Source organism: Hyaena hyaena, unplaced genomic scaffold (genome assembly GCF_003009895.1).
Source record: "Hyaena hyaena isolate Hyena2069 unplaced genomic scaffold, ASM300989v1 scaffold_716, whole genome shotgun sequence".
Lineage (NCBI taxonomy): Eukaryota > Metazoa > Chordata > Mammalia > Carnivora > Hyaenidae > Hyaena > Hyaena hyaena.
This window is the reverse complement of record NW_024081349.1, coordinates 65,665-75,768: the sequence shown is the minus strand read 5'-3', so window position 1 is coordinate 75,768 and position 10,104 is coordinate 65,665. Positions and strand designations below refer to the sequence as shown.

The window sequence follows — 10,104 nt, the reverse complement described above, 5'->3', positions numbered from 1 at the left end:
CAGCTGACACTGCACTAACCCTTCTGTTTTTCTGTACTCTGCTCACTCCTTTGGAGATTGTCCCTTTATTAATCAACCTCAAATTACTTCGTTTGAATGTGCCATCTGTCTCCAGACAACACTCTGGATAATAAACATAGCCTCAAGAGGTTTGCTATACAAACATACTTTAGGAAATGCTTTTGAAGGAAACTTTATGGGGAATAAAGATGAGTAAATATCTAGTTTTAATTTCAGCAATGTATTTTTAATTTCTCAAAATTTCATTAACCTATTTTTTTTCCATTTTGTAGCATGCTTTATTTATGTTTTTATAAAAACAGCCTTCTTAAATTTCTATAATGGTACTAATTCAATTTATTTCTAAGCTCTTTTTTATTATCTTGAATTATTTGATTATTCTAGAGTTTGTTTTTATCTATATCACAATCTTATTCCCTCATTTTGCAGGATTTTCTAAAATGTCTAATAAGCCATTAGAGGAAGGCCGAAATGATTGTTTCCTTTTCTGTGCAAAAGCTTTTTATCTTGATGAGATCCCAATAGTTGACTTTTGCTTTTATTCCCCGTGCCTCCAGAGGCATGTCAGTTGTAGCCTTGGTCAAAGAGGTTGCTGCCTGATGGTTTCCTGTCTCACATTTAGGCCTTTAATCCATTTTGAATTTATTTTTGTGTTTGGTGTAAGAATGTGTTCCAGTTTCATTCTTCTGCATGTTGCTTCAGTTATCCCAGCACCATTTGCTGAAGAGACTGTCTTTTTTTCATTAGACACTCTTTCCTGCTTTGTTGAAGAAGAGTTGGCAGTATAGTTGTGGGTCCATTTCTGGGATTTCTATTCTGCTCCAATGAACTATGTGTCTGTTTTTGTGCTAATACTGTACTATCTTGATGATTATAGCTTTGTAATACAGCTTAAACTCTGGGATTGTGATGCCTCCAGTTTTGTTTTTCTTTTGTAACCTCTATCTCCTCTCTCTCTGCACCTCCCCTACTTGCACACTCTCTCTCTCAAAAATAAATTAAACATTAAAAAAAGGAAATCTGTGGCGTTGGAACTGTATTTCATTTACTCCTGTCTTCTCAGGATTCTAAAGATACAAACTGGATCATTTTTATGTAATTTTATCTCATTTCTTCTTTCATAATCTCAGTTCTAGAAAATAAAACTTTGAGCAAGACAAAGGGCCTGAGATATAAGCCAGTAAAGTTATATATGTTTTTAAAGTATACATATTCACCTGATTTTATGACTTTCCCCTATTCTCTCATTTACCAACAAACTCTCTTTAGCCTCATCTGGTTCTGAGTAAAAAAATCTTCTTCTTCTTCTTCTTCTTCTTCTTCTTCTTCTTCTTCTTCTTCTTCTTCTTCTTCTTCCCCTCCTCCTCTTCCTCTTCCTCTTCCTCCTCTTCCCTCTCCTACTTCTCCTTCTTCTTTAGGATTTTCTTGATCCTGAAATGAAAACAGGGTGTCTAGCTTTGGCACATAGTAAGAACTCCAAAAATATTGTTGAATATTATTGAATAAGAAAAATATCTAAAAACTGCAGGTAGTCTACACTTTTTCATGAGTTGGGTCTAGTTTTGTTTCAACATTTCAAGGACTCCTGCATGGCCCATAAAACCTACAGCCGCTCTGTTTGAAATATAGTTGAACTGCTTTTTGACTCTCTGCTCATAGTAATAACTTCTCAAGATTGTATTCAAGAGCCTGCTAGTCTGACAGATAATAGAATTAAATGGCTCCAGGTTGATTTGGTGGCTATAAAACAGAAAATCCTGTTAACACTACTTTAATGAGCTGAGAATGTAAAAACAACTCTTTATGGAGTGATGAAGAATGGAATTGTATTTTTATAGACCATATGTGGAGTGAAGAGAGTCAGGTTGAGTATTAGAAGGAAATTCTTAAATGTGTGATTTTCACCTGACACACTTGGCAATAAATATGGCAATAAATAAAATACATGAATGTATAAAGTCAATGTAGCTATGACAAGAATCAAGATATGGAACATTTCTATCATCCAGAGATGTCTTTCATGCCCTCTACATTCAGTTGCCTAAATATAGCTAGCCTCTAGCACCACTTGCCTGTTTGCTATTCCTAGAGTTTTGTCTTTTCTAGAATTCATGTAAATGGAGTCATAGAGTATATAGTCTTTTCTGCTTTGCTTCTTTTACTTAGCATAATACTTTTGAAATGGATTCTTGTTGTTGTATGTATTAGTAGTTAATTCCTTTTATTGCAGTCATATTCAATTAGATAGCCTTACAACAATCACTGGTTGCTAAACATTTGGGTTGTTTATAATTTTGGGTTATTTTGAATTAAGCTGCTATTAACATTCATGTATAGGTCTTTTTTTCTTTTCTTTTTCTTTTCTTGGCTGAAGTTTATTTTATCAATTTATTCTTTTAGGTTTCCTGCTTTGCTTTCAGTGCCTTGTCTATGAAATCTTCTCTTTTCCTAATCCAGGCTATAAAGATTTTATTCTGTGTTTTGTTCTAGAAGTTTTATAGATTTAGCTCTTATATAAAGAATATGATGCATTTTTAGTTATTTTTTGTATGTAGTATAAAGCTCAAGTTCCTATTTTTGGTATGTGGACATCCAATTGTTTCAGTACCATGTGTTTGAAAGATTTTCCTTTACCCATTGAATTATGTTACCACTTTGGTCAAAATAAGTTGACCATATATGTTATATGTCTATCCTTAGGCCAGTGCCACACTCTTTTGATTATTGTAATTTATAATATGTCTTCAGATAAAGTAGTATAAGCCCTGAAACTTGGTTCTTCTTTTTAAAACATTTTTAGATTTTGGGCACCTGGGTGACTCAGTCAGTTGAGAGTCCAACTTTTGCTCAGGTCATGACCTCATGGCTAGTGAGTTCAAGCCCTGTGTCAGGCTCTGTGCTGACAGCTCAGAGCCTAGAGACTACTTCAGATTCTGTGTCTCCCCCTCTCTCTCTCTGCCCCTCACCCACTGGCTCTGTCTTTCTCAAAAGTAAATAAAAACATTTTTTAAAATTTAAAACATTTTTGGACTTAGAAATTAGTCTTTAGTCAAACTAGCATGCAAAATGCTGATATCCTGGTCCATAAGAAACTATGAAAAAGAGGCATGTATTTTTGTTTTGTTTTGTTTTTAGTTTTTCTTGTTTGTTTTGTTTTGTTTTGCTGTAGAGTGGAAGAAAAGACACAGATCTTTTTGTCATAATGATCTATAATGAAATAAAAAGCTTAGAAGTCTGAGCAGTGATGCATATCTTTTCACTGCTTCCATAGATATTTTACCCAAATGCTGATGTATGGTTTTAGTGACTAGCTTTCTGTACCCTCCACAACTCCACCTTCTGGATCCAAAGAGACCTTTTCAATTCTCACTTCAAGCACAAATTCAGGGGAAATCAGATGGAATAAAATAAGTGACGACCTAGGGCAAAGAAAAAAAAAGGGAGGGAGACAGCAGGTGCCTGGGTGGAGGACAGAAGGCCTAAGAGACTCAGGGGAAGACAAAGCCAAGGAAAGTAGAAGAATGACCAAACAGGGCTCCTTTTGCAAATCCAAAGTGAACTTTGTATAGGCTCATAAGCTATCTTACACTATTGTCAGCACTCACGTCCAGACTGGACTCAGAGCTTCTTTGGCTAACTGTAATAGTTTCCCAAGAATGGATTGGACCAGTTTTCTCTTCCAACTTTTTATGACAGAATAAAAAGATTACATGTTTGAAGGACCAAAAAAAGTGCTCAGTTTTCATTTCTGAAGTAGTATGAATGCAATGTGAGAGGGGAAAAATCTTTCACAGGGTGTCTGGACATTTTAGAATAATTATTTAAATTATGTAATATCTAAATATTTTTATTATTTATTTTTTAAGTTTATTTATTTAGAGAGACAGAGAGAGCAGGAGAGGGGTAGAGAGAGAGGGAGAGGGAGAATCCTCAAGCAGGCTCCAGCGCAAAGCCTGACCCATAGATGGAACTCACAAACTGAGAGATCATGACCTGAGCCAAAACCAAAAGTTGGACGCTTAACAGATTGAGCCACCCAGGTTCCCCCTAAATGTTTTTCGATCAATTGCTGCAATATTTAGGAATTTTGAAAGCCTCTAATGTTAATAATTAAGTGGTCAGTATTGATTGATCTGTTCTTCATTAAGTTATATTTGGGACATATGTACATCAAATTCAGGAAGAGTCATATGGATATTTGCTAATTAAATAAGGGTAACCAAAAACAGTGAATCTGACTCATTTTTAATGGTTTAATGATTTAATGATAATTACTGTTTTGCTCCAGGAAAACTAGTCATAACAGGAGGATAGCACATACACAAAACCCATAGTAAGTCCATTTCAACACAAACCAAATCATCAGTTTTCTTCTCTTGACTTTAATTTTCTTGTGTCATATTGACATTTTTTCTTAAATCCACACAGTGTTTCAGTTTTGTTTCTTTATCCATTTTATCCCGACACACTGAAAAAGTTAAATGTCTACATTTTAAAAGATCCTGATAGCCTGAGTTCTTTGATTCCCAAACATTAAAGCTTTACAAGTGAAATACCCTGAGAATTCTTAAGCTTCTCTTCCTTTCTATCCTTACTGGCAAAAAGAATAAGTGCTGCAAAACTGGAGGCAGAAGAAACATTTTAGCCGAGAGGCTGTGAATGGACTTTGGGGGAATCTGAGATGTTAAAGAGGAAGTGACAGGGCACTGGAATGTGGTCACTGGTTCCATGAGATTTGAGGGTAAGAAGAGACGACTGGAAAGAAGAGAGGTGAAGCTGAAGGGAGACTGAGGTAAGGTAAGGAATATGAGTGGGGAACTCCATTGTTCTTCCTGGCCTTGCTCTCTCGGGGGTCAGTCTTGGGCCCAGTAAAATCTCATGGACTTGGAGTTGATGGTCTCAACTGCCAACTACACCTAAAAGTCCTTTTATATAACAACCAGTCATTCATCCCACTAGTAAAATAAATGATTTAAAAATATAAATACTAGAGATAATTACACTGGCTTACATGTAGTACAGTCAGCCTACAAATGAGGATTTCCAGAAACATCTTTCTTTTGATTAGAGAAACAAGCTACAAAATAGGCACAGGTAGAAAGCTGGGCAGGGTTGAGGGCAACTCTCGGGAAGCAAAAGGGAACAGAAAGGGGAGGCCTGGAATCTGGGGGCTGCAATGATGCTTCAGAACTTGAGGGTGCTGTACAGTACAAATGGCTTTCCTGCTCACATTTTGTCTCCTCCTGGCAGTGTCCTTGTGAAGCAGAAGAGTTACCTCCCCAGTTTACACAGGAAGAAACAGAGGCTTAAAGAGGTTCAGTGGCTTGCCAGTCATCTTGGCAGTGGTAGCTGGTACGACTAGAAGAAGCCCACACCAGGGCATGTGCCTCTAAATCTCATTCATCGGTCATTTTGCAGCTTCTCCATCTTCTCTGACTTTATGATGGACAGACTGCATTTGTAAAAGACTGTATTACCAAGCTCCAACAGCACTGAAAATTACATTACTGTGTTCAACCATTAACTTATTCAAGAAAGAAGGTTATTTTCTCATCTCATTTAGCAATACATAGAAAGTCACATTACATTGACTGTATTAGGGGAAAAGCTATTAGCTGAGAACATTTATTTCTATACAAGTTTTTTTAAAATAATCTACAAGGATGGTTTACTAATTTTTCAAAATGGTGTTTTCATGTATAATGTCATATTTTTTATGAAAGAATAATTTGTTTCATTCTTTTCATCATTCTGAGAATTAAAAAAACATAATTTTCTCTTCTGATTAAGCTATGAACAGTACTAATTATGCAGATAGTGTTATAATTAGTGGCCACCACCTAAAACAGAATTCTCAGAAAGTTCAGAATTGAACAGGGCAAGGTGTCACTTGGTCTGTTTTTTCTCCTCTGGTTGTTCGCGCAATTTGACTTCAATGTTGCCATCACTGAATGCTTCTCCTTTGGTCTCCTCCACTGGGTTCTCTCTCCGGGAAAACACTGCTTTCTTCTGCATCATTGTAATTCCTGAATTTCCATGCCTTCGTGCTGGAGATAAAGTTTCTTTTACTATGCAATAACAAACTGCAGATAAAAAATTTTTTTTGAAGTTTTCATTCATAAATGCATAAACAATGGGATTACAGATGGAATTGGAAAATCCAATTATTTGCACGATAGCAAAAATCATCTTGATTGTGACATCGTCATATTCCTTTTCAAAATTGCCTAAAATAAAAAGTAATAGTCTATAATGTATTATGTTTTAACGAGCATAAAATAAAATTTCTGTTTATCATATATCTTTACCAAACACGTATACTTGTGCAAGTGGTTAAAGGTGTGAAAAATACTATTTGATGTCTGAAGAGAAATAAGCTCTGTGATGAGTCCTCATTCTTAGAGAATCTTGGCTTATAAGCTTAACCTGGTGCTCAGCACATATTAGGGAACTTACTGCATTTCGACTTGATTCCAAACTTTGTGTAACTGGAAATGTAAATGTGGAAGCAGCAGTTACCATTCAAATGTTCACTTGTGTTATAGAAACACAATTTGTATCTGAAAATCATGTCAAGTTTCAGGTTATCAGAGGTAAAATACACCAGGGGCCTGGCTGAAATCCTAGGTCTTATTAAATTCATGTGGTTCAAGCCAGGATTCTAAATCTCAACAGAGAACACTCATAGAATGTCACACCTCTCCCTATGTTTGAATGATTTAGGGAGAATGAGAGGCATGGCATGAAAGAAGACTCTCAAAATCATTTCTGTATCTTCTGCAATTATTAGAGATTTCGTCAAAATTGTACATAGTTACCTACCATTCAATGATTGGTAATCTTGAAAATATGACAAAACCCATAAAATGTTTAATATTTGATTTCCCAAGTAAATGAATAGCAATAAATTTCAATGATTCATGGTCCATTCTAGCAGGAAATGAACTAGAATTTCTATCAAATGAGAATGAAAAGCACTCACTGTATTCAATCATCATGTGCACGACATGGAAAGGTGCCCAGCATACAGCAAAAAGAGCCACCACTGTCACCATCATAATAACAGCTCGCTTCTTCTTCCTGGACCCACAAGGACACACTGTCTCAGTTAATTTCTCCTTGGAAAATTTGTCAAATTGACATCAGAGCTATTAAGTTTGAGCCTAAATCTCTCAATCATAATTTTTCAAATATTAATAGAGTTTATGATAGGTTAATTGTGGGCTGTTTATTATCTTCTCCCATTGCTATTGCCCTCATCCCCAAATCTCTCATCTTATAAATATCCTTATGATGGATGCTCATTATGGGTCTAATACTCTGTTAGATGTTGGGCATGGTTTGTGTCAATAATCTTCTCGGTAAGCCATTTGACAGATGCAGAAACTGAGGCACAGAGAAGTTTAAGGAACTTGCAAAATCAGATGAGTAATAAAGGATTTAAACTGTAAGGGCTAGTTCAGAATTAAAGTTAGTCAGCTTAAGTTAAGTTCTTAAACTCTTATTCACTTTTATGTTGAAGAACTCTCTTCCGAGGAAGAGAGGTGGAGAGCGAAATCAGCAATAAGTCCCAAAGCCCTGAACAGCCCTGCACTTAACACTGACAGCGAGGATTTCTTCATACGCACTGGGCGCTAGAGGTCGCTGCACACTTGAAGAAATGACAGAATTTCATCAAACCGTTAAACTTAGATTTTTGTTTTTGGTCTTGTTTTTGTTTTTAATAGCCATTCCACGTAGATTATAAAATAAACAACATGGGCTACAAGTACATATCACTAAATTGTATTTTAAAATTTTTACTAATGAATAATAAAGAAAGGCAGCTTTATTTATTGAGGCAACATCGATAATAATAATTTAAAGTAAATAGCATCCTCTGGACACAAAAGGACTTTCATGCAGATTTTAGCATCATTTGAGGATGGGTATTTATTATGTTCCCTGTCACACATGAGGAAAGTAGGAGCCTTAGGAGTAAGGACACTTTCTGCACCATGTGACTGGTGAGCGGCTGGGAGAACACAACTATGACACCCACCATGTCATCTTGACATACAGTAGAAAATTCAACAGTTTTCCAAATTGTCTAAATTCCTGCTATCCTTAAAATCTCCAAAGTTGAACGTCAGCCCATTCTCTGAACATGAGTTACAAAGGGCACTTTAGCTAAAGTTCCCAGGAACTGGGAGATCTCTAGCAACTGCCCCTCCAAGCACAACTAATTAAATATATTTTAATTTTTTTTATTTATTTATTTATTTTTATTTATTTCTAGGAGAGAGAGACAGAGACAGCATGAGCAGGGGAGGGTCAGAGAGAGAGGGAGACACAGACTGAAACAGGCTCCAGGCTCTGAGCTGGCAGGCAGCACAGAGCCCGACGCGGGGCTCGAACCCACGAACCGCGAGATCATGACCTGAGCGAAAGTCGGACGCTTAACCGACTAAGCCACCCGGGCGCCCCTAATTAAATATATTTTAAACAGAGAGGACTGCTTCATTAAACAGACCTGGCTATTTTTGACATTTCTTTTCCGTGAAGAGTTCGAAGCACTGAGCAATCCCCCACTCTTTTCTTTATCCAAAGTTCATAACCAATTTTACTGTACAGGATCAGCATCAGCATAAGAGGCAGGAGGAACAGGATGGCAAGGATGAACGTGGTATAGACTTTCTGGTGCGCAGGGCTGGCCCACTCTTCCAGACAGCAGACATGTTCTTTTTCATATAAGAAGTCATACTTAATCTTTAACATAAGAACAAGTCAGTTAGAGGAGCCAGAGTCAGCATCAAAAGAACAGAAAGCAGCCAAGCCCTACTCTAATGCTGCAGTTTTCAAATCCTCACGTATTTACTGTGGTTCCATACTACGAATGAGATATGATTTTGATTGTTCTTTTGTTGTGAGTTGTCATTTTCTGCACATCATTTCTTATATTCTTTACGGTTTTATACTTTCTTTTCTATTTTAAGTGGAACTGAGGTCAATAGTCTATTTGGTTCTTTCTTTTTAATGCTCCTCAGCTCTTTACATAGTAATCATAATTTTTTCAATTCGATGAAAGAGCTATAGTCTTTGACCAAAGTGCATATGTATGTGGTCCAGAGGGAGAATCTTACTTTCCAGAGGAAGAAAGAAGAGACTACATCAATCAAAGTACGTATGAAAAAAACACTTTGTAATTGCATGCCAGCTAGTTTAATGTTCCATTATGTTGCTTCCTCAATTGTTGAAGAGACAAATTTTGGCAAAGCATCAACTATCTTTCAGTTCACAGTACTAAAAGCTTGCATTTTGTTACTGCTATTTCAGATTTCAGTGATCAGGTTGCTTGCAAAGATTTTAGAAAGACAGCTGATAACTTTAAGATTTGAAATGAATAAGAAACTGGGATTCAAACTATTGTCAATCTACAAATATTCAGACTCAGCTATCAGCCTTTGAGAGATATTTTCTAGAAAGGCAATGTCTCTTTGTTAATACTATTTCTGACAGATTCATGGGTTCAAAATATTATTAAAAACAATATTAATAACAATAGGAAATGCTAAGAAGGGACAAACCAAGCAAAGTCATTTATCTGGATAATAAAACTAAAAATTAGAAAATTATCAAAACTATTGCCATTTTAGTCACTTTAGAGCTTTCCAGATGTAGAATCCCTAGACCCTCAACATATTTCTGCCTCCATTCCTGCAAATTTTATTGCCAATCTTTAGTCAATTGAATGGGGGAAAAGCTTTCTGGCATACTTATCAAAAGCAAGAAAATTCAAGTTCCGATCTAGGTATTATTTACAAATACAGTGATGGATGAAACATTTATTGAATAATAATTTCAAGATCCAGACTCCCAGAGAACAGGATATTAAAGTGAAATTCATTCTGACTTCATATAGGCAGAGCCCACAAACGCCGATGGCCATGGGAGCAACATATTGGCACATCTTAATGCACAAAGCTAGACTGACAGTTTCCAAAGGGGTTCATCTGGCCTTGGAGACAAGCAAAGACTTTCCAAGGGCATGAGCTGATGGTTTTATAGGAACCAATTTCAGATCTTCTATTTGCAACCATACAT

At 36.3% G+C, this 10,104-nt stretch overlaps 1 protein-coding gene across 1 annotated transcript in view; it reads right to left on the bottom strand.

Annotated features, from left to right (window-relative positions):
• Positions 1–5,907: 5,907 nt before the first annotated feature.
• The window catches only part of QRFPR (pyroglutamylated RFamide peptide receptor), a 41,120-nt gene continuing 36,923 nt past the window's right edge, over positions 5,908–10,104 (bottom strand). Inside the window, exons 4-6 of the mRNA XM_039217769.1 lie at positions 8,534–8,769; positions 7,004–7,101; positions 5,908–6,248 (exon numbers count right to left, since the gene is read on the bottom strand). Of these exons, the coding sequence (XP_039073700.1) occupies positions 5,908–6,248; positions 7,004–7,101; positions 8,534–8,769 (675 nt within the window). The remainder of the gene's footprint in view (positions 6,249–7,003; positions 7,102–8,533; positions 8,770–10,104) is intronic.